Here is a 25494-nt window from a genome sequence, read left to right on the forward strand (position 1 = left end):
AGGTGCCCCAGACCCAGTCCCAGCTCCTAGGATTATGTCTGGGGGACTCAGCTCAGACCCTTTTCTCCCTATGTGCCAGAGAACATGAGAGCTTGTAGCCAGCTTCAGCTGCTTATCTCACTGGCTTCCCAGGCCTCAGCTGCTGAGCTGGTCTTCAGGTTGCCTAATTTGCCAGCCTACACTTCTGTTTCCTTTGCTCCCTGGCTGTGGGCTGGACTTGCACTCTCTCTCTGAAGTCCCTGCTCCATGATTCCATGGAACAGTGAAGGAAACATGCACTGTGATCAAATTAATTCCCTCTTGTGGGGAAAGCTTCAGAGTTTTTTAGGACATTAATATGGTAAACGAGAACAACCAGAGTTATATTTAATGCAAAAGGTATTTTGGAAGTGATATAAAAGCCTCATGCCTCAGGGTTTAAGCTAATCTTTAACTATTAGGAATCAGCAAGAGACTTTCACGTGGAGCAGATTACACCACAACTGCCTACAGTGAGGTTTGATGCATCTGGCGCTGCCCATTCTCAGACAGGAGATTGGCTAGATCAGGGGTGGGCAAACTTTTTGGCCCAAGGGCCATATCAGGGTTGCAAAACTGTATGGAGGGCCGGGTAGGGAGTCTGTGCCTCCCCAAACAGCCTGGCCCCCACCCCCATCTGCGCCCTCCCACGTCCTGCTCCGATTGCCCCCTCAGAACCTCTGACCCATCCAACTCCTTATCCCCTGACCACCCCCTTCTGTCATTCCCCACCCCTAACCACCCCCCAGGATCCCCACCCCCTAGCCAACCCCCTGCTCCCAATCCCGACTGCCCCAACCCCTATCCACACCCCCGCCCCCTGACAGGCCCCCTGGGACTCCACGCCTATCCAACCCCTGCCCCCGTTCCCTGACCACCACCCCAGAACCTCCGCCCCATCCAACCGCCCCCTGCTCCCTGTCCCCTGACTGCCCCCCGAGACCTCCCGCTCCCTTACCATGCTGGAGCCAGCCACACTGCCGCACTGCCTGGCAGGAGCGGCAGGCCAGAACACTGGCGGTGCGGCGTGCTGAGGCTGCAGGAGTGGGAGGACAGCAGGGGAGGGGCCGGGAGCTAACCTCCCTGGCCGGGAGCTCAGGGGCTGGGCAGGAGTCAGTCCCGTGGGCCATAGTTTGCCCACCTCTGGGCTAGATGAAACATGCTGTGATCTAGTATGGCAATTCCTGTGCAGTAAGAGGCAGCTGTAGGCAGGTCCTGGAAGGGTAAGGCAACAGACAGAAAAAAGATGTCTGGTCCTGGGTGCAGCAAAATGGCAAGATTTCATGCCATCTTGAAAATTCCCAGGTATGCAGTTGCAGAATTGCAAAATGCATGGAGCCTGGATTGAGATCAATGTGACTGGTCATCCCTCAGGGCTATTGTTTCAGGTTCTCTACAGACTCAAACAGATGTTGCTATCAGTTTACATTGTTCAGTTCAGGTTCTCCATAACTCTCAACGGGTAGAAACAGGTGGCTTTAAAAAAATAAAAATAATCAAAAAGTAAGGTTCTGGTGCAGAGTTTTTTTGGAAAGTGGGCAAGAGTTTTAGCAACTTCCAAGGCTGGAAGGGTGAGGGAGAGAAATCATGGTGTACACCACCTTGCTTAGGTCTGAGCTATCCGAAATGCAATCATTGGTCTGCTAAACCCAGGGTTGTCAGTTCAATCCTTGAGGGGGCCGTTTAGGGAATCTGGGGCAAAAATCTGTCTGAGGATTGGCCCTGCTTTGAGCAGGGGGTTGGACTAGATAACCTCCTGAGGTCCCTTCCAACCCTGATATTCTATGATTCTATGAAATTACACTTACGTTTGTGTAGTTCGCTAAGTGATTTCCATCTCGGGACAGATAAATTACTATAACTATGATTGTTTCTATAGCTAATTTCCATTGCAGGACCAATGATGAGAGAAGGCATAGTGGCAAAATCTTCTGGTTTTGTTAGAGTATGGAGTACTTGGACAAGGAACAGATTTCAGAGAGAGTTCATTTCCTCAAGTTTCAGCTCAATACGACACTCACAAATCTACCAGTGAAGTTACTGTAAAGCTTCCAGAGTTTAAAATCTAAGAGTGGATAAACATTTTACAACTATAGTTACCAAAAACAAATCTCTTCATTTCTTGTGCTTTCTTCAAGCTTACAAAGAACTCATGACCTTACATAGTTTCACATTTTAACACAAACACACTGCGCATATGAAATATAAAGGTCATGCATTTTTTTTTTTATCAAAGCCAGAAGTCAGCCTTCATACTTCCAGCGGGAATAAAGTACTGCAGACACAAAATACATGAAAGTTTAATTACCACACCTAGGAACATAGATGATTATTGATTAAAAAAGTGATCTTAAGCTATTTATCTAATTTAAGACATGACAGTTACTACAGCTTGAACTTAGTCTTCCGTAACAGTGCATCAAACTAAGTGTCAGTTACAGTCTGGATCAGCTACATGGTGTATACTGGTATAACAAACTTAGCAAGAAGCTCAAACCAGAGGTTCTTAGGATGCGATCTGTAAATAGTTGGAGCATGCACCAGGGCCGCCCAGATGGGGGGCAAGTGGGACAATTTGCCCCAGGCCCTGTAGGGGCCCCCACGAGAGTTTTTCGGGGCCCCTGGAGTGGGGTCCTTCACTCACTCCGGGGGCCCTGGAAAACCCTTGCGGGGCCCTGGGCCTTCTTCTGCTCTGGGTCTTCGGCGGTAATTCGGAAGCGGGGGGGTCCTTCCGCTCCGGGAGCCGCCGCCAAAGTGCCCCGAAGACCCACAGCAGGGGGTCCTTCCGCCCCGGGACCCGCCGCTGAAGTGCCGGGTCTTCAGCGGTAATTCGGCGGCAGGGAATCCCGCCGCGGGTCTTCAGGGCACTTCGGCAGCGGGTCCCGGAGCAGAGGGACCCCCCGCTGCCGAATTACCGCCGAAGCGGGGGGCCCCCTGCAGCCGAGGACCCCAGGCCCCCTGAATCCTCTGGACAGCCCTGGCATGCACCATAATTGCAGAGCTCATGTCAGCCTTCTGGCACTGAGTCTTCCTTTTACCTGCAACCTACTTCATGATTCTGTTATGGGTTTCCAGAGAGTTTTGACCAACTGAACTAAAGAAGGTACTTTTATGTGCCCTGTGCAGCTGCTTTGTTGTTTTCTGGATTTTCTTTTGTGCAAATTCCATCATTAGCCAGTTCAGACACCACACAGGAGAACAGAAACAAACTGTAAAGTACCCTGGCACTATTAACACAGTGGAAGAAGATACTGAAATCTCTTGTTGCTTTAACACAAGAAGCAACAACTCAAGGGGTCATATCTGCCCTAACCTGTGTAATACCACTGAAATCCATGAGATTATACACAGTGAGAGAACAGATTTTGGTTTAGGAAGAAAAAGAGCACAGATACCAAATGAAAGACATAACCAACCCGACAAACCCACAGCATAGAAGCAAGTTTTGTTTACATATGATATAAATATTGTATGTTTTGCTGTAGCCAAATACTACAGTTGTCACGGAACTGGTGATAGGTGGAGGCGAGGTGACCCTTGAGAAAATCTCTTGTTTCATAGGTAGTCCAGAGTAGAAACAATTGAGAATCATTGTCAAACTAAGGTCTTGTATCAAAGATGAAAGCAACACAATATATATGTAGTTTGAATTATATGTCATCTTACCTTTGCAATTATTTCTGAAATATTCTTCAGGGACTGTTTGATTGGATACTTGGCCATATCCCACTGGAACCTTGTTATATAGGTAACCAAGTCAACTAAAAATGTGAAGGAATGAATGTGTTAAGTTTGGTAATAAAGATAATAGACTTGAATACTTTACTTGTTTGCTACAGTATTGTTTATGATGCCATGAAAGGCACTGAGAAAGACTGTAAACTTTCAAATATATTAGCCCTGTTACTAAGGCTGTCTACACTGCCACTTTCAGCACTAAAACTTTAGTTGTTCAGGGTTGTAAAAAACATTCCCAGGCGACAAAGAAGTTAGTGCTGAAAAGTGCCAGCATGCTCCCGGTGATAAAGCTACCACCCCTCATTGGGGGGGAGAGGGGGAGGAGGAGAAGGTGTTTTAAAATGGCCGGGAGAGCTCTCCGCTGGCGATAAAGCATGACTACACTGCCCACGTCACAGTGCTGCTGTGGTCACGTTGTAACATGGGAACTGTAGACATACCCTTAGACTTATGGTATTAGAATCTCTGAAGCTAAGAAGTTATAGGTGCATTAGTTGGGATTCTTGCCTTCAGATATTGACTTCTGTGGACCTTAAAATTGAAGAAATGTTAACCTGGAGAACATGCTAGTCATGTCTCTTGAGAAGCAGCAAAGTGATGAAGACAAAAATACTATGTCTGCCTACCACCTATGGCAGGGGTGGCCCAACTGCAGCTCGTGAGCCACATGCAGCTCTTTTAAAGTGTGGCTCACTGAGCTCCTCCCCCGCATTCTCCATCTGCCAGACTGGGGCGGAGGGCTTGGGGCTTCCACCCAGTGGCAAGGTGGTGGGACTAGGGGCTTCTGCCCTGCTGAGGCTCCAGAAGGAGCAGGGCTGAAGCCCTGAGCCCTGGCAGGCGCACCCAGCTCTCAGACCTCTGAAGATTATTGTATGCGGCTTGGAGTGTCAGTAAGTTTGGCCACCCCTGACCTATGGCATTCAAGTCTTGATTTGCACAAAGCTGTTTTTGAATTTCAAAGTTAATTTGGCTCTCGGACAGAGTAGCAGCTTCATGCATAGGTGCTGGGCGCAGTTTACGTATAAATATGTATGTATCAGATTGCTTTTTTTTGTTGAACACTACTTCAGCAGTTATTTTAACTGAATTCTTGTATCTCTCTTTTATATCAATACCAAGCAATAAAAAACTGAGTTTGAATTTGCCAGATTACTTGGCGACAGAATGCTGACCTGAGGGATCAGTGCTGTGTTCCACCATAGCCAGTCGTCTGTTTCTAAGAGATAACTAGCTTGATAAAATGTCACTTGACAACTTGGGGGGAGGCAGAGATTCTCAGCTAGCTTATCTGAAGAACTTAGTAGGTAAAATTTGGGCACCCTTTTATATGAACATAATTTATTGATGGAGTATTGGATCCCAAACAACATCTTTAAAAATGTATAAAAGTAAAGAAAAAAAACTGGAGTTTAAACTGGTGGAGCTATAAAACCACAGTACCTGAAAGGAACCCAAGGCTTTTCTTGGAAGTGAACATTTACCATACAGATCTGTACCTATATTTTCTACCCACAATTGGAAGCATCATCCCCTCCAATACAAGTGACTTAAGCAACAGACAAATGAAAACATTTTCATGTTTAAACTAAGTTCTCAGTCTTATTCTTTACATGATCTGTTAAGCTGGTAGGGAAAAAAAAGCAAAAAATCCTGAAACACTGGAGAGAATAAAGTTAACACTTTACCTCCATTAGCCAATAGATTTTCCTGAACTTTATCTTTACTGTCTTCCAGAACATCAGCCATATATTGGGCCACCTTCTTGACCACGCTGGAGAACCAAGATAGAGCAACAAAACATGAACTGCTTTGAGGATGAAGAAAGCACTGTCATCTTATAAGAGAATCTGTTACATTAGTTCCACTGAGTCAAAGACAATTTGGCCCAATCTTTTTTAATACTGTTTTCCAAACAGTTTCAGATCAATTACATCAAACTTAATTTTTAAGTTGCATTCCTGGAAGCCTCACCTTACAGAATTTTTGCATTTACAGGAAGCCATCTCCCCAACAGCTGCAGACATATCGGTTTTGTTTTTTAGGCTTTCCTAGGTGCTTGTCATTATGGTGTGACTATCTTCCAGAGTTCCAGGGTATTAGATGCCCAAACCCTGTTTATATTCAGTGGGATTTGGGTGCCTGTCTCACTTAGGCTCTTCTGAAAAATCCCAGCCCAGTTTTCAAAATACCCTTTGAGGTCGGGAGCATGATTATCCCTATTTAAACACAAAGGAAACTGAGACACAGACTGATTAAAGCCATGTCTACTATGTTACTGTAATTCCGTAGCATAGACACAGGTTACAGTGACAGAAGGGTTTTTCTATTGCTATCAGAACTCCACCTCCCTGAGCATAACTATGGAGCTAAGGGGTGTGGCTTTTTATACACCTAGGCTTTGGCTACACTTGCAGATTTGCAGCGCTGCAGCAGGGTGTGAAAAAACACCCTCTCCAGCGCTGCAAATTGCGGCGCTGCAAAGCGCCAGTGTGGTCAAAGCCCCAGCGCTGTACGCTAATCCCCACAGGGAGGTGGAGTACGGACAGCGCTGGGAGAGCTCTCTCCCAGCGCTGGCGCTCCGACCACACTCGTGCTTCAAAGCGCTGCTGCGGGAGCGCTCCCGCGCAGCGCTGTGCAGCGCTAAGTGTAGCCACAGCCCTAAGCACTGTAGATAGCCTGACCTAAATATTAAGTGTAGACCAAAGTGTTAAGTGAGTTATCAAAGGCACAAAGACAGACTGTGGATGAGTCAGCAAGAGAACCCAAATCTCCTGAATAATAGTCCAGTGCCTTAAACACAAGACCATCCTTCCTGTCTAAGAAAGTAGAATGCTATTTTAACAGTATTTAAATCATTTACATGTACAAACCTAAAAGATTACTTGCTTTCTGTTTGAAAGCTTTATAACAAAGTTATCCCACTGTTAATCATTTCGCCTTCCCTCCCTCTACTACTCAGACAGTTAAGAATATGTCAAACTATTAACTGACAATTTTAGACTTGGATAAGACAACGGTCACCTCTATTGAATGCCTTACTATGTCTCTATCAGTAAGACACACACTGGTTTAGCAAGGACACTGTGAACATAATGCTCTGAAAGGAAAAGGAGTTGTGCTTATTTAGCTCTTCGTTTTAAAAAGCTGTTATGTTGCCCAGGCTACAGATACTTTTCCCACACACAAACCTCCTCAGATTTCAATGAACAAACTCACGTAAGGCTATACCTAGCAATTTGTAAAATAAACTACCACAAGCAATTGACTGCAGATTTGCTAAGGAAAATGTCAGCACCACTACTAGTTGGTCATTTGATTGGCTGAGCTTGAAGGCCTTACTCAAGGACATCTGTTTTTCATGCAGTAACTTTTGAACGTCACATCCAATCAATTCCAAAATTTCAGGGAATGTTCTAGGCATCAGTGGCCAGAATCCTACTGATTTAGGAGAAAATTAGAAAACCAAAAGGGGAAAAGTGGGGGGACATAAGAATGGCCATACAGGGTCAAACCAAAGGTCCATCTAGCCTAGTATCCTGTCTTCCGACAGTGGCCAATGTCAGATGCCCAAGAAGGAATGAACAGAACAGGTAATCATCATCGTCAAGTGATCCAGCCCGTTGCCCATTCCCAGCTTCTGGCACATGGAGCTCCTGCCACCTGATTAACACAGTCACAGCTTCAAGCACCTCTACAACTGTCCACAGATCAAGCATTCATTAATGCCTTCCATCATAACTATAGCTCATCTTATCTCTGCTTATCCTCCCAACAGTTTAACTTGTTGGCACTTTGAATAACCCATCTTCCAGACAGAAAGAATAATGCTGAATAATGTCGGTGCCAGGGCAGAGGCATGGTGCTGGAGGAGACACTTGGTTTCGAGTTCCATGCCAGTGAACTTGGTGCCCTGGAGGAGGCATGTCTTTGTCTGTGCCTTGACTCAGTCTCCTTCGCTCGGACCTCAGTGGTGCCAGAGGTGCCCAGAGCGTCATAGATGCTCACCCAAGCATATGTCGGCATCCAGGGCAGCGACCTGGCAGGAGATCGCCTTTGTTTTCGAGGTGCTCTCTATGGAGAAGTTTGAGCCCTCTTTTTTGGTCTTTCAGAGGCTATGTCTCCTCTCCCATTTGGAAGAGTCCCCAGAGAGACAGTCTGCTTGTCCAACTCTGGTTGGAGGGATTTCTCCATTAAAATCATTTCTAGCCAGAGATACCTGTCGCATTGGGCTCTGGCTTTCAAATTGCTGCAGTGAGGGCATTTGGGGGGGGAAATGCCCGTCACCCAGGCAGCATACACACAACAAGTGCCCATCTGAAACGGTCATAGCTTCACATAGGGCCGCAGCTTTTGAAGCCTGGAGAACCAGGCATCTTAACAGGTAACCATCCCCTGAGGGGAGGTAGCTAATGAAATAAAATGTACTGGGGGAAAAAAAAGTTAACACTAACTAACTTTCTAACTAACTATTTAATTAAACTATTTTTCTAACGGTTTTAGGGAAGTGCGCTAACACTGCCCCAGAGCTCTGTCTTCAGCGGAGGACATTTGAGAAGGAACTGGAGGGCTCAGGTCATGCACATGTGGCACCAATGGCATGTGCAAGACACCTACTGTGCACATGCAACCCGTATGGAAACTGCTACTGTAAATCCCTGATCAACGGCGCCGGGACGCACCAACTCCTGAAGTGGAGCAACCACAGTGACAGCACTCAAAGAAGAATTATAGCATTTAATGGAAAGAGATCCTCTAATCTCTTCCTTTTCTCCCCCACCTAAAGAAAGACCAAACCCCTGCCCTCGAAGATAATGAGTCTTTTTTGGAATCGGTAAACTCCATACCAGACAACAACCCTTTAGAACAGTGAAGATGCATTCCTGCTGAAACAATGGCCCTGCAGCAAGATTAATTTCTTTGTAATCCTATATACTTTACCTCAGAGTTAACTAAGAAGGTATTAACTACTCCGGGGGGAATTCTGCACCACTGTGTGCATGCAGAAACATTCCCCCCCTTCCCTCCCCAGATTCCCTATGCCTCCCCGACACTAGTGCTCACTCACCCCTCCCCAGCAGCGTGGAACCATCTCTTAGGGCACCCAGAGCAACCATGGGAGAGAAGTCACCATACGGGGGTGGGAGAGGAATCTGGGGATGCCCCGGCCACCCAGGGATGTTAGTTCTGGCTTGGGGGGGGGCGGTGTGTGAAGAGAAATGATAACAGAGAGAATTCCCTCTCCCCTACATGGAGCAGCCAGGGCTGGGTCAAATCAGCCCCCAGACATCTCTCTCTCTCTCACACACACACACACACACACTCTGCAGGAAGCTCTGCACTGCAGGGGGGGCTTGGTGGGGGAGGTCTGGGTGCAGGGGGTAAGACTCAATGTAGGGAAGCGGGGGTCCAGATGCACTGGTGTCAGGTGGATGGGAGAGCAGCTCCCCATACAGTGACCCTTTCCCCCACTTCCTGGCCCCATTGTGCCTCAGCCATTGGGGGAGGGGTCACTGTATGGGGAGCTGGTCCTCCTGTCCACCCAACCCCTGTGCATCTGGACCCTCACCCACACCAACCCCCCCGTCTCCCATTTCCCCACTGAGAAGTTATGAACTTTTGGGTGGGTGGGTGTGAGAGAGAGAGAGACTGAAATTGTTGTGAGGTTGGGAACACCCACAACCAGCCTTTCAGGAGCCAGACTTGCTGATGGCCCATTAAAGGGAATCCACACTCCCAAGGATTATCCCATTAACTGTATACAATGGAGACTTCTCATAGATAGCACACAGACAATGGAGACTGCTTGACCCACGTCATAGCAAAGGATCTTTCCAGCAAGCTGGAAGAAGCTATAAAAAGGAGGCCTCACATCCCCCCACAACTCAACACCTGAAAACATGTCTGGTGGACAAATACTTTGAACTAGGGAAAATGGTGCTGGGCAGGAGGAGAATTCCAGCCTGTGTACAGAAGATCTGTAACCTGCTTATACTATCAGGGTGAGACACTGCTTGATTCAAATCTTGTTTAATTTATAGAACTTACATTGTGCGCTTCTTTTAATTTTCTTTGGTAACCATCTCTATCCTTTATTCCTACCACTTATAATGGCTTAAAATCTATCTTCCCATAGTTAATAAACTTGTTTCATATTTTACTTAAAACAGTGTATTGTGCTTGAAGTGCCGGGGAAACCTGTGCTCAGTGTACAAAAGCTAGTGCAGGTCCTCTCCACATTGAGGGAGTGGTGGACTGGGTAATAAACTTACACTGGTCAGGCTTTTGACAATGGCAGAACGGTACCTCCCTGGGGTCCTAGGCTGAGGAGCTGGGGGAATTGGATGGAGCCTCTCTATTGTTAGTTCATGAGTGGCTGGGAGAAGCATTTATGTAACTCAGCTGGGTGCATCCTTGTGTGGATGTCACACAGACAGTATCTGGAAAGGTCTGTAGCTTGTCATAGCATAACAGTGTGAGAGGGAGCCCAGGCTGGTAAGCCACCGGGCTCAGCAGTACTCCAGTTCCACTTGCACCACAGGAAAACCCATCATACTCACCATCATTTCCTAGGATTCTTAAGCCAAGATCTGAACACATTTCTCCTGAATCTGGCAGCACGCAGTACTACCACAAAGAACCATTTTTTTTTTAATTAATGAAGGTAATCTTAAGCATGATTAGATCTCTCTTTTTATAAAAAGTATGGATACAATTAAACAATGTTTAGGTCAATCTGCTGAAAGGTTGACTATGGAGTTTGACATTATGAAGGTTGACATGAAGCCTGAACATCAATATACAATTATACTATATACACACACATATAGTTATATTACCCCTCCACAAATGCGTCCAATTTAGCCAACTCATCTGACAAGCCAACTAAAATATCCAGTGTGCCAACCTAGAAGAGAAAAAAGAATCAAAGTTTATTAATGGATTTTAGGTTCAAGTCAAGTCTTACAGACCAAGCACTTAACTGCCAAACAAAAAAAGCTTTACACCGGGGACCAGCAACCTTTGGCACGCGGCCCATCAGGGAGATCCACTGGCACTGGATTATACCAAATATTTTGGTTGCTACTTATTTGATGTTTAAGTCACAGGAAGGTCTTGGAACCGCATAGATGGTTAAGCTTTCCTCAAATATACAGACAAAAATTGAAGGGGTTGGGGTTTTTTTTGTAAAAATGTAAAATAAGATTTTTCTGAGCTCTCTTGACGTGCTAGTACATGTTGTTCAAATAAAGAAAAAATGTTTTATAAAGAACGAGCACTAAGTCTACAACCTTTAAAAGCCACATTTAAATGCAGCAATTGTTACACTGAAAAGTAAAGGTGCGTTACAAACCTTTATGTAGACACAATTGTTAACCTAAGCTGTTGAAGACTCCAAATCTAACAGATTTCAGTTCTATGCACTCACACGTATATAAAAATGTGCCTCGGGTTGCAGTTTTGAATACAATCCCTGTACCCGCTTCTTGCCTTGAGGGCTAGGAAGGGAAAGAGGATGTTTCACATTCTAATCCCTGGTAGTGGCCTACTTACAGGTTCATATACAGCCAAAAATCCTAAAGTGAATGATTTATGAGATTTTGGCCTCAATGGGGAGAAATCTCAAGAACATCTTGTGATATTTTGATGCCATCCAAACCTTGACCTAAGCTCCCTCTGCACTTGAATACAGCCTGTTTGTCCACACAATTTTTAGGCTGGAAGAACACAGCTTTTGGCCATATAGCGTACACAGGAATTAGAAGCTGAAAGTTTGGGTCACAAGTGTTATACACAAGCACAGCATAAAACAGTCTTGACTCTATGAGGAAAGAGTCTTAGTTCAGCAAGATCAGAGATACAGGAAAAAGGGAGGAAATACCTGCTTAGGTTCCCAATGAGGGGTACAACAGGCAGACAATTATTAGATTCTGTGCCAGATCCACAGATGCATTAAGCTTGCATTTGACACAACTGAAGAGAAGGCGGGAAGGAGAGGGAAGGTGGTTTTAATCTACCTTCCACTCAGGATGTTGGGGCCGAAACTTCTACCAGCATAATATAGAGCATTTCCAGGGGTTCTTTAAATTATACCAGCTGGAAATGACTCCTAAGAACCTCACCACCAGCTGAGAATAAACTGGAGCATTGTGCCCTCTGGCTCTCACTCCCAACAACAGCGACAGGTGGTAGGGATCAAGGACCTCACCTCCTATTTAGGAATCATTCCAGTGTCAGGAAGATTTTTCTCCCTTCTTCCTTTTCTCCTTTGGTAGCTTTTTCTTCTTTTAAAAGTTAATCTGGACTTATCATTTCTTATTGTTCCTGAGACCAGGATGTGCCTTTTCTTATTTAATGCACTGGCTCCCAACTGTGACTGACAAGAAGTAGTAAATCCAATTCAAGAGAAACTGCTTTCCAGATTTCCCTCTCCTTGCAATGGTATCCACTGTCTCCTATTTTTTACTCCTGGGGGAATTCTGCACCATTGCACATGTGCAGAAGGCATGCCCCTCCAGAGTGGAATACAGATTCTGCCGGAGAGGTGTTGCTATTACACCTTTTTCCCACCGGGGCTACTGTGGCACTGAGAGAGAGGGAAGTCAGCTAGCGGAGAAGATGCGTTCCTCACAGCAGGGCCAGGTGACGAAGCATGGGATGGAGGGTGTGGGGCACACAGGGCTGCTGGGGGAGGACAGTCTGGGGCACAGGCTCAGGAGCTAGTGAGCATTGAGCCAGGGGCTGAAATGGGAGGGGGGCTGCAGGAACACATGGGAACAGGGGCATATTTGCCTGACTGAATGGGAGAGGCAAGGGGTCAGACAGGGTCTGCAGGGGGGAGGCTTCCCAGCTCCCTAACAATCCTCCCCCCACTCACACCCAAAAAAATACCAACCTTGTTTCATACTTCTCCCACTCACATCCAACAACCCTACAGATTCACTCTCAGGCTCCTTCCCAACAATTACTTCCCCCTTCTCTCAGCTCCTCCATTACCCCTGGCTGCCCCAAACCTTTGGTCTGATTCTGAGGTAAATACATTTCTGTATTGTAGTGTAAACTAATTACTCAACATTCTGTATTAATATGCCTAGTAAGGAATCTATTTGTCCTGAATATTTTTTTTGTCTGTATTGTTAGAAATACTTGCTGACGGGTACTTTGAAACAGATTACCAAAATAATTGAAACTGGTGTGATTATATTGTTTTATTTTGACAAAAAATGCAGAATTTTGCAGAATTTTAAAATAGTGTGCAGAAATTTTAATTTTTTTGGTACAGATTTCCCCCAGAATTAATTTTTCCATGCAATACCTTGGAAAGATACACTGAAGCAGCACCATCTGCACTGAAGGAGGAAGTGCTGTGTCTGGATATAGGTTCTGTCTCTGACAAAGATTCTGATTTTAATCATGCCATTTCATAATAGTATCTCATTGAAAAAGAAGCAGACAATTCAGAAGTGGACCATAGAAAACCCTACCGCAGACAGCTCATATTACAAATCTTAGTTGATCAAAATAAATGGAGGAGAAGATGTAAATGTAACTACTAACTCATGGTTTCAACATTCTTTATTTCTTCTGCAGCAGTTGCCAGATCTAGAAGAATGCTGTGACTGCGGTTTATTGCATCTTCAAGCCTTGCAGAGTAAATAGAACCCAGAACTCAGGAAATGTTAAGTAGAAGAATTGATTTTTTAGTTATTTTCTTTAAGTGAAGTTATTTCTAATGTTCAGGTCTACATAAACTTCTAATAATCTGTAATTTTCTTCATTAAAATTGAAGTTCCACAGTTCAAACCATGAAACAACTATCTAACTAGAAACATAAGTTCACTGAGTTTTTGTAGCAGAAGAATTCTGAATTAGATAAAGAAATATGAACATTTTAGGAAATATGATAGAGTATTTACATACCTTTAAGTCAGGGATATTGAACTTTGAATTGGTGGAGAGATTATTATTTTTTGTTGTTGCAGCATGTAGTTTCTCCCATGTCTGTTGACATGTTTTCTCCCCAGGAGCAGAAATAAGCCAGAACTCTGTCATTTTTGTCACTTTATCTTTACACTTAATATTTCTGAAGATAGATGCGAGACACTGGGGGGAAAAAAAAGGATCTATACTTAGCCACAGATTAGTGTCCCTCAAAGTAGTAACTTTAAAAAAGTCTGCGTTCTCAGAATACAGTTCAACACACTGCAAAACGACTGCTAAAATACCCATAATGATATTACTTCCCCCCCACGACTTGCCATTTTAGTTTTAAATTACCAGCCCTGCAAACCCAACCTAGAAACTGCAAGTTAAGTTGGGTTCTTTCAAGTATATAGATTCTCCAACAGGACATAATTTACAAGTCTACTGAAGGTGCACAAGTGACAACAGAATTCAGCTCCAACTCCCTTAGCCATATTTACTCTGCAGTGCCAATATAAAGAAGGATTTTTTTTAAAAAAAAGCTCAGACAGCAAGCAAATACACCTCTACCTCAATATAACTCGACCCGATATAACATGAATTCGGATATAACGCGATAAAGCAGTGCTCCGGGGGGTGGGGGGGGGGGGCTGCACACTCCAGTGGATCAAAGCAAGTTCGATATAACACGGGTTCACCTATAACATGGTAAGATTTTTTGGCTCCCGAGGACAGCATTATATTGAGGTAGAGGTGTACATCTGAATACATAGGGAGAGCAAATTGGCTCAGTAAGGTGGTATAAGTTTTACCTGACCACTTTTCAGAGTAGAATCACACTTGAAGAGCTATTGCTGGACAATGAAGTAATTTTTTTGACATTTACTGCTCTGAAGTTAAGAGGATTTTCCAAGTGGCAAACATGAATAGGGAATTTGTTACACATAATCTAATAGTCACTGAATCTCTGATCTCATCATGGTACTTTACAAAACTATACACATAGTTGTTCATTACAACAATGCAAGTACTGAAAGAAAATTACAGTGAGACAAGTAAACTTTTCAAAAAAAGATCAAAGAGGAAGTATTTAGGCACTGTTCTAGACATGAAAAAACAGAACCAAGCCTATTGAGAATTACTAAACCTTTTGAATTAGTAAATGAATTTAAAAAAATCAAGGTTAACACATCACTAAGTGTACTTTGTTCATTTGAGAATTATGGTTTAGTTCTGTTAATTCCTAATATTTTTTTCTATAGTATATTTTGGAAAAGTTGTGAAGTTTTAATGAGACCTCACTAAAGCACTTGTAATCTTTGCTGAGAAAGGGGGCCAGTGGGGGTTAGCAAAGCTCTACTGTACTTTAAAACACACGTATCCCCTTGATTGTATGATTTCCAAATTAATGCAAGTCTCTTCCAATTAGAAAATAAACAGGATGAGTCTTATGTTACTAAACTCTGTCTGTCCACACAGAAGATTTCCTCAAATTACAACTGCCAATTTATTTCCTCCCTTTATAATATGCCCCTTCACCACCACCAAGATTGCTCTTGTAAAGGAAGCTACTTAATGCAATAACAGAATGTGGAACATGACTGCAAATATTTTATGCCCATGAGTGTGAAATGTCTATGCATGGGAAGGAGGGTGTGTAATTTTTTGGTATATAAAGCCTAGACATCTACATGGAAAAATGCTGGCTATATTATCTCACATCATTTTACTTCCATAGAATTTGATATGCTGAATGTCCCATGTTTCTGGAGAAAATGAGACTTGCGTCCTTCCGTTCTCATGACTTAGAATCATTCTTTCCCTTAATATACGACAAAAATCCAGTGGCTCCCTTTCCAGGTGCAACAGTAGACTCCTCCTCCACTACCCTCACTCTTAGCCCTGGTCTACCCTGGGGGGAAGGGGAGGGGGAGAAATCGATCTAAGTTACGCAACTTCAGCTACATGAATAACGTAGCTGAAGCCGACGTACTTAGAGCAACTTACTGTGGTGTCTTCACCGCAATGAAGTCGACTGCTGCCGCTCCCCCCGTCGACTCTGCCTGCACCTCTCGTGCAGAGGGCTCATGGGTCAATTTATCGCATCTAGACTAGACATGATAAATCGATCCCCACTGGATTGATCGCTGCCTGCCGATCTGGCAGGTAGTGTAGACATACCCTAAGTTTCTATATACACACTTACAAAGCAAAGAATTGATGTTGCTTGGTGCATGCGTTGTGGGTTCCCTACTCCAACTACCTTTTACATCATTTGTATACTTTATCTGAAAACAGTGGCAAAAATGGCTTTGATTTATTATATAGCACTCAAGCCTTTTACAGCTAACATTTGCTCACAATCTCTCCTGAGTGGAAACTCCCAATCAGCTTTTGGTTCTGCCACTGCATGAGATGGAGCTCTACTCTTCCTCTGCCTCCTAACCCTATCCACAGGAAAAGGCAAGAGTTCAGTTTAGAGACACACATCCTGACATCTGAAATGCTAAAGTCTCTTCTGTTATTTTCCATTTGCCACACTTAGGGGTTGACTAGAATTCGAAAGTACTAAAGCTTAATTTTTAAAATGGACTTTGTGGGAAGATGGAGGAACTAAAAAACACGCCTCACTGCAGAATGAGGAAGTAGTTCTTCTGAGAGCGGAACAGTGTAAGCAAATATCCTAGCAAAACCAAATCTGACTCATTCACTCCAGTAAGTGGAACATTACATGTTTCCACTTAGATCTGAAAGGTTCCTCATGCATGTGTTATAAAGTATTTCCAAAAGATGTCTCAGATATGATCAGACAAGAGAACAGTTATATTTTCATGGTGACATGCCTCACATTCTTTGCATTACAGATAATGATGTGAAAGGTAGCTTCTCTGAACAGAACATGCAGTAATCATGCAGAATTAATAAATTCTTTTAAATGTTTAAAATGTCTGAAGAAAACAGTGAATACAGATTGACTTCAAAATGTCAAGTTTTAGGGATTTTTACAGATAGTACAGAATACCTTTGAAAACTATTTTAACATACCAACATTTAGGCCTGGTCTACACTAGGACTTTAATTCGAATTTAGCAGCGTTAATTCGAACTAACCGCTCAACCGTCCACACCAGGAAGCCATTTAATTCGAACTAGAGGGCTCTTTAGTTCAAATTCGGTACTCCACCCCGACAGGTGGAGTAACGCTAAATTCGACATGGCTAGCTCGAATTAGGCTAGGTGTGGATGCAAATCGAACTTAGTAGCTCCGGGAGCTATCCCACAGTGCACCACTCTGTTGACGCTCTGGGCAGCAGTCGGAGCTTGGATTCTCTGACCAGCCACACAGGAAATGACCCGGGAAAATTTGAATTCATTTTCCTGTCTGGGCACTTTGAATCTGACGTCCTGGCTGGACATCGGGGCGAGCACCGCAGCACCTGCAACGATGCAGAGCTCTCCAGCAGAGGAGTTCATGTTATCTGTGAATAGAAAGAGGGACCCAGCATAGACTGACTGGGAACTCTTCGATCTGATCGGTGTGTGGGGCGAGGAGTCTGTGCTTTCGGAGCTGCGCTCCAAAACACAGAATGCGAAGACCTACGAGAAGGTCTCCAAAGCCATGAGAGACAGAGGATACAGGCGGGATGCAACGCAGCGCCGCGTGAAAATCAAGGACCCCAGACAAGGCTACCAAAAAATCAAAGCGGCAAACGGACGCTACGGAGCCTGCCACCACTGCCCCACCAGTGACCGTGGACTCTGACGATGGGACAGTGTCGACGGCCAGTTCCTCGGTGATGTTCGCGGACGGGAAAGATGAGGAAGGGTTTGTGGAGGCAGGCGAGAGCGCTTACAACGCTGGTTTCCCCGACAGCCAGGATCTATTCATCACCGTCACGGAGATCCCCCAACAACCCTCCCTGGCCATTAACCCGGACCCTGAATCAGGGGAAGGAGCAGTCGGTAAGTGCTTTAACCATGTTAACTTTTATTCTTAATATAACAGGAATCTTAACTGTGTGAAAAGGAGGTCTCTCTAGATATGGGGATAGAACAGAAATCATCCTTGGAGATCTCCACGAAGCTCTCCTTGCGTTAATCGAAAAGCATCAGCAGGAGGTTCCTGGGGAGAGCTGCCTTATTGGGTGCTCCGTGGTAGCACAGTTTTCCGCGCAAGGCTTTCATGAGGTACTCAGGGAGCACTGCCTCCCCGAGCACGGCTGCATCGGGCCCTGGTTCGTGCTAGCTTTCACGCAGCATGCGCTCTCTATCTCCTTCAGTGACCCTCCTCAGGGTGATCTCGCTCGGAGACTCCTGCATCTAATTAGGGTAATTACTGTAATTTTACGCCTGGTCCAAAGTATTTTTAAAAAAATCTACGGACAGACGGCATAGCACAGACTCAGCACGCAGCTGCGTGACGAGCGTAACGGAAAGCCAAAGAATATAATGGACGCTCAGGGGGAATGAGGACGCAAGGTATCCCACAGTTCCTGCTGTCTCCGAAAAGTATTTGCATTCTTGGATGAGCTCCAAATGCTTCTAGGGTCAAACACAGTGTCTGCGGTGGGTCAGGGCATAGTTCGGCAATTTGCGCACACACCCCACCCCCCACCAGAAGTGAAAACAATCCTCTGTTGACTCTTTTACATGTCACCCTATCTTTACTGAATGCTGCAGATAGACACGATGGTGCAGCACTCAACACCAACATCCTTGCTCCCCCCACGCTATGGATGGCTGATGGTACAAAAAGATGGGTATCCGTCCTCAACATCAGCCTATTGGCACATGGGGCAGTGCAAAAGGACTGGTAACCATGCGTACTAGCATCTGTGAGGTCGATCAAGGGCGCCTGGCCCTAATTTTTCATGGTAGATGGTGCAGTATGGCTGTTAACCGTCCTCATCATTGCAACAGGGGGCTGAGCTCCATCAGCCCCCACCCTTCCTGTGTAAAGAAAAGATTGAATTGCCCCTGGACTAGCAGAGGGATGATGGGCTCCTTCATCCACAGTAATTAATGTCCTGCCTGGACTATCATTGCAGCTGGAGGCTGCCTTCCACTCATTTCTCACAAACAAGTCACTGTGTCTTATTCCTGCATTCTTTATTACTTCATCACACAAGTGGTGGGACAATGGTATGATAGCCCAGGAAGGCTGTGGGAAGGCCGGAATGAACAGGTGGTGTTGTTGCAGGAGCACCCCCTTGTGAATAGCATACAGCTCCAAATTTATGCAGGATCGGACACAGAGCAGCTGTGCTCTCTGGTTCTATGATACAGTGGTTCTCTAGTACACTTGCCCATAATCTAGGCAGGACTGATTCTATTTTTAGATACCAAAAAGGAGGGATTGACTCAGGGAGTCATTCCCAATTTTTGCTTTTGCGCCCCTGGCTGCTTGGCCAGGGGCACTTATGACAGCACCAAATGGTGCAGTGCAAAAGGACAGGTAACCATGCCCATCGTATTACCATCGTATTACCAATTTATGGTATGGTAGATGGTACAATATGGCTGGTAACCATCTCAGCTGTCATGCAAAAGCAAAAGCATGCTGCTGTGTAGCGCTGCTGGCCCGCCTCTGTCAGCGGCATCTAGTACACATACGGTGACATACACAAAAGGCAAAACAGTGTCCATGGTTGCCACGCTATGGCGTATGCCAGGGCAATTCTGGGAAAACGGGCTTGAAATGATTGTCTGCCGTTGCTTTCCTGGAGGAAGTAATGACTGGCGACATTTACCCAGAATCCACCGCGTAAATGATTTGTGCCCCAGCAGGCACAGAGGTCTCAACCCAGAATTCACAGACACAGGCTAGACTCAGTTAATTGTTCGCAAAAATGTATCTTTGCAAGGAATTCACTCCCTGTTTCCCATCTCACAGCTTCCACTGTCTCCAGACCTGACACAGCATCCCCCTCGCAGAGGCTGGCAAAGATTAGGTGGCAAAAGAAAAAGACAAGGGACAAGATGTTCGAGGAACGTATGGGCTGCTACCTAGCAGAGGCGGACCAGCAGAGCCAGTGGAGGGAGACCGTCTCTCTGTGGCAGCGCTCACACAGCGAACGGGAGGAGAGGTGGCGTGAGGAAGAGAAGCAGGCGACTGAAACGCTGCTTGGACTAGTGAGGGAGCAAACGGACACGCTCAGGCGCCTTGTGGATGTTCTGCAGGACCGCAGGAGGACAGAGACACCCTGCAGTGTATCTGCAACCGCACTCCCCCGCCACAAAGTCCCATACCCCCCTCCCCGAAAATAATCAGGAGGAGGGGCGGCCGGGGACGTGAATACTGTCACTGCACCACAGCACAGTGCTCAAGTACCCAAAAGCTCTCATACCGTACATTTGCCGAAGTCCTTCACTTCCAGACTCACAGTAGTCCCAATCCCAGTCCCATCCCCTAACTGTCTACTTAATTAATAAAAATGCTTTGCTGTTAATTACTGTTTCCGTTATGTTTTTTCAAAGAAGACTGTGTTTGAATGGGGGGCGTGGGGAAAGGGGTGGTTAATTGCATAGGACAGTCACCTTTCCCAGGGTACAGACACGGGGGCAGGATCAGCAGCGGGTCACACACACGGTGCAGTCAGTAGGCACCCTGGTCGGTATGGGAGGTGTTTTCCAGGATCTGTGTGGGCGGGGGAGATGTGACTTTGCAGTGGGGGAGGGCGGTTACAGATCTTATACAGCGGTCCTTGTCCTGGACCGCTGAGTCACGCAGCTGAGGAATCTGTATCCGTCCTCCTCCACCACAAGGTCACATATCCGCCCACACACAGAATTCCATAAAGAGGGATGGCAGGCTCCGTTGAAAGAAGCATTCCGGCACTGCGGACCGCTCTAGGAGCAGGAGCCTGTCATTCCTTGAGTTTAGAGGCGGTCTTTACATCACCGCACACCCTACCCAGCACAGTCTGCGTCCCAGTTTCAACCCTTTCACGAAAAGTCATGAATAAAGAAACCTTTGTTAAGTAATAATGGGACATGTATTTTATTTTTACACGTGTGCTGGAAGTGGGGGTAACGGGGTATGTAACCGAAGAGGAGAGTCAACAGTAACTGGGTAAAGAAACAGGGGCAGGTTCAGCTTCTCTGTAAAGAAACTGAACAGTCACAGGTCACGCTGCTCGCTGCTCGCTGGTATTTGAAGAGTTCCTTGTCGCTGTCCCAGGCGCCTGTATAGGGCTTCATGAGCAAGTGCATTAGCGGGCAGGCTGGGTCCCCGAGGATGACTATAGGCATCTGCACATCCACAACAGTTATTTCGTGGTCCGGGAAGAAACTACCTTTCTGCAGGCGTCTGAGCAGCCCACAGTTCCTGAAAACACACGCATCATGAACCTTGCCCGGCCACCCGACGTTGATGTTTGTAAAACGTCCCCTATGGTCCCCCAGTGCTTGTAGCACCATTGAAAAGTAGCCCAATTTCTCATCAGCTGACTGTGGAAGAGGTGGACGATAAAGTGCGAGGAGGAGAAAACGGCGATGATCGCAGCGGGCTCCATGCTTGCAGTGCTGTGGCGTCCGCGCTGTCACTGACCAGAAAAGTGCATGAACAGATTGCCCGCAGGCGCTTTCAAGGAGGGAGGGAGGGAGGTTGTGACTGACGGTTCAATGACGACACTTACCCAAAACCACCCTCGACACATTTCTCCCCCCAGCAGGCATTGGGGGCTCTACCCAGCATTCCAATGGGCAGCGGGGACTGCGGGAACTGTGGGATAGCTTCCCACAGTGCACCGCTTCCAAATTCGACGCTGGCCCCGTGAATGTGGACTCAGAAATTCAAATTAGTGTATTTAGTATGGATACACAAATTCGACTTCATAAGGTCGAATCCACTAATTCGAATTAAGTTGATTCGAAATAGTCTTGTAGTGTAGACAAGGCCTTAGACTATGGCAAAAAAAGTAAAAAGTTATAAACTATTGAACAGAGGGACTTGTAACAACCTTTAATTCAGCTGGTGCAATAAAAAATACAGGAGGCTGCATTGTAGCCTTATATTGTTATATTCAATTCCTCTTTCTGATAGTGTAAGTCAAAACTAATCTTGGCTATGTTTACACTAAAAACACTAGTGGCACAACTCCAGTTGTGCCGCTGTAATACTGTACTGTAGATATTTACTATAGCAATGGAAGGGGTTCTTCCATCACTGTTGTAAATCCACCTCCCCCAGAGGCAGTAGCTAGGCTAATGGAAGAATTCTTCCATCAACCTACCACCATCTATACTAGAGCTTAGGTTGGCTTAACTACATCTCTCAGGGTTGTGAATTTTCCACACCCCTGAGCAACACCGCTGAGTCGACCTCACTTTCTAGCGTAGTCCAGCCCTAATACTACTTTCATAACTAGCAAGAGAAAACGGATGTCGCTACATCAGCTGCTCAAATCAAGATCCTAACAAACAATTCTTTCCTTTCCTTGTAGACTGCAGTAACAGTTGCATTTAAACTGTCACCACTCAGGGTCTGAAAAATTAACTTGCCATCTTGCCCTGTGAAGGAAGCTTTCCCAGGCAAGGCCCATCAACATCTGCATTTTTAAAAATCGTTTGTTTCTAGTCCTTTGATAGTAAGATATCCTTCCAAACATGGAATGTAAGCTAATGCAGTGCTGTCATCTGAAATGTGCAGACAGAGCTCCAGTGCCTCTGCTGCTGCTCAAAACAGACCCAAGCTGCAGTAGAGTAAAAACTGATAATTCAGAATATTGTGGGCAACAATGAGAGTGAAAAGAATCTGATCAGTTTCATTCTACCACTACTGCTTGGGAAATCATGGAGCTATTCACTGGGACGCAGACTGAGGGTTTGTCTTCATGTACAGCAGCACAGGTGCACTTTAAGTGAAGACACTACTGCACCAATGGGAGAGCTTCTCCTGTTGGTGTAGTTAATCCACCTCTCTGAGAGGTGGTAGCTATGTTGATGGTAGAAGCTGTGTACACGAGGAGGTTAGGTCAGTATAATTGTCACTCAGGGGTGTGAAAAATCCACACCCAAGTGATGTAGTTATACTGATATAGGTCTGTAGTGTAGACCTGGTCTGAAAAACAAAGGCTGGCAGAGGGGCTGAGTAGTAGAGAAATACTCCATCACCATCCTCAGAGAAGACTGAAAGCTGAGTGAAAAGGGAAAGCAGAGGTGACCCACACACATGTTCATTAGCAGCCAAGTGTGTTTATCCTAGTCAGGGAATATAAACCAAGCATCTCTTCTCTTTTTCAGTAGCCAGAAGAGAACAGCACCACTTCAAGTTTCTCAGGCACCTGTTAGCTGGAGGTTTATATGAAACTGAAGCCCTCAAGCAGGGTAGGAATTCCAGCACCCTTCCATTTCTCATCAGTTGCAGGAAGAGGTTGGCAGCAGTTATACCAAAGATTAGTACAATCCTGATTCCAAATGCTAGCACATAGTATTTCAAAGATACTTGTACATTTTGCTGCTAATACAACATAGAGTAGAGTGAAAAAAGTGCAAAGCAGTCGCACAGAAAAAAGAAAACTGGGCAGTTTACGAATTAGTAAAAGAAGGAGAGTATATAAATCAAAGTTCCTTGCAGACTTATTACCCCTAATTTCTGACTGTTTTAAATTCTATACTACAATAACTGAGCTGTTATTTAACTGTCCAATGAACTGGCCAATTCCATCAAAAAAGTCTGAAAAACCCATCTCCGTTTAATTACATAGTAACAAATAGTCTGACATAAATTCTGCTGTTCAGATTGAGTGTTGCAAATCAGAGAAAAAATGAGCCCTATTACAGAAAGGCCAAATTCCTTATTGTATCCTGTTTAGAGTCATAAAATTCATATTTTAAAATGTTACTTCAGAAATACTTTGACTGTAAATACAGGTTGCCTAAAAAGACAGTCAACTTTTTTTTCCTGCAAAGAGGTTTACGCAATGCTGTCAAAAAAACACCTAAGATTAAAACTACTACAATTGAAATAAATAGGTTTATTCACTGCGCACGGTAACACCCAGAGACTCCAGTCAAGATTGGGTCCCACTGTGCTAGGTGCTATACAAATAAATATAAGGACAACGTCCCTGATCTGTAGAATCTGCAATTTAAGAAGGTGCAATGATTGTTACATTTTTATTGCAAGTAGTTTTAAAGTTGTGTCAGATTAAGGTTCGAAGTATAATTTAAGAGTATTACAAGAAACTACTGTAACAATATTCCAAAACTGAAGACACTAACAGCAGCTTAATTATACATTTTAAAGGTGCCTCTCAGAAGTTTTCAGAGCATGTTTCTAACAACTGAAAGATTAGAAAAAGATCTGTCAAATCAGTTTGCATTCCACATCTGACAGCACTGTGTGTCCCAAGTTTCACTCAGTTTCCCTTATTTGTGAGGTTTTACAACAATAACTGGGGCTTGGCGGGTGAACAACTTTGAAGAGAAAGAATTGAAAGGGCAGTAGGGGACAAGTGTAGTACTGAAGACTATTTTTCACTCATTTTAAGAAAAGCCAATTATGTTATGAAAGACTGTCAAAGGAACATAGTATGTGAATCCCCTTGGGTAGTATTCTTTATAGAATTTGGGGTCCAATGAACACTGGTACTGCTAGCGATTTCTCCCCATTGCAATTATTTCTGATATACATTCATAAGAAATCAGAGGTATCCATATTATGTAATGGAATTCTGCCTGCAATAGGGAAATACGTCAATTTCTTCCAAGTCATTGATTGCACAGTGAAATAAATTAATTATAACAATTTGGTAGATATACCCTTAAGCAACAAGCCAAATAAAAGGCAATTTTTTTCATTTGCTAGTATAGCAGACACAGAGTAAATAACTCTGAAGTTTCTACTTGCTTGTGGAAAACTAGACACCACTATTAATGTTGAAAAATAGATACCAAATATAATAGATGCACATAGTTCAGTCAAGTTGTCTGATTCCTCCTAAGGCTGATTTTTTCCTGTTGCTGTTGTCATTTTGTTTCAAGACATTCTGTTACATTGAAAGGGCAGAAACAATGGCCTGAATCCTGTTGCATATGAACAGACCCATGTGCTTATGCAGAGCCCCAGTGAAATCATTAAGGGTAACCGCTCCATAATATATTGCAGGAGTGGGACAAAGGTTCTCATCTTCTGAAATGTCACTATGAAAAATTAATCAACTTTTACAAGAAGTATTTGTATACTATTTAAAAACAAAAAGTCATCAAGCTAAGCAAGTTACATAAAAACCTCTCATTGGCTAAGCCTGTGAAAGGATGTTTGGAACTTCTTCAGTAATTTCTGAAACTCTGCTTCTTAGCTAACTAAAATATTTTTAAAAGACAAGTTGGGAGATGTAATACGTTTTACTGGATCAACTTCCATTGGTGAGAGAGAGACACTTTTGCGCTGACAGAGCTCTTCTTCAGGTCTGGGAAACTAAGGCTATGTCTATACTTGATACCTTACAGCAGTGGTTCCCAAACTTTAATAACCTGTGAACCCCTTTCACTAAAATGTCAAGTCTCGCGAACCCCCTCCTAAAAATGAATATTTCCAGATATTTTCTCCTTTGAGTATAAATTATAAAAGCAGTGATCTTGGAAAGATAAAATTGTTTTTATGATGCTTATTACACACTATTTATTATTTATCATTACAGTATTTTTATTACATTATGAAAATGGCAACACTCTTCCAAGATCTCACTTTCATATGTTGTATCACTTTGAATAAGCCTGTTATAAGACAAGGCTCCTATGTTTCATCAAGGAGTATCAGATGTGAAACAGCATGAAGGTATTTAAAGAAGCCAACTCAAAGAGTTCCTCCTAC

At 44.5% G+C, this 25494-nt stretch overlaps 1 protein-coding gene across 2 annotated transcripts in view; it reads right to left on the bottom strand.

Moving 5' to 3' along the window:
* The window catches only part of ATP6V1C1 (ATPase H+ transporting V1 subunit C1), a 44641-nt gene that overhangs the window by 15493 nt on the left and 3654 nt on the right, over positions 1–25494 (bottom strand). For both annotated transcript variants that reach the window (XM_045005747.1, XM_045005746.1), the window contains exons 2-5: positions 13675–13857; positions 10593–10660; positions 5442–5527; positions 3685–3779 (exon numbers count right to left, since the gene is read on the bottom strand). In XM_045005747.1, the coding sequence (XP_044861682.1) occupies positions 3685–3779; positions 5442–5527; positions 10593–10660; positions 13675–13806 (381 nt within the window). In that variant the 5' untranslated portion in view covers positions 13807–13857. The remainder of the gene's footprint in view (positions 1–3684; positions 3780–5441; positions 5528–10592; positions 10661–13674; positions 13858–25494) is intronic.

This window comes from Mauremys mutica, chromosome 2 (genome assembly GCF_020497125.1).
Source record: "Mauremys mutica isolate MM-2020 ecotype Southern chromosome 2, ASM2049712v1, whole genome shotgun sequence".
Classification (NCBI taxonomy): Eukaryota; Metazoa; Chordata; order Testudines; family Geoemydidae; genus Mauremys; species Mauremys mutica.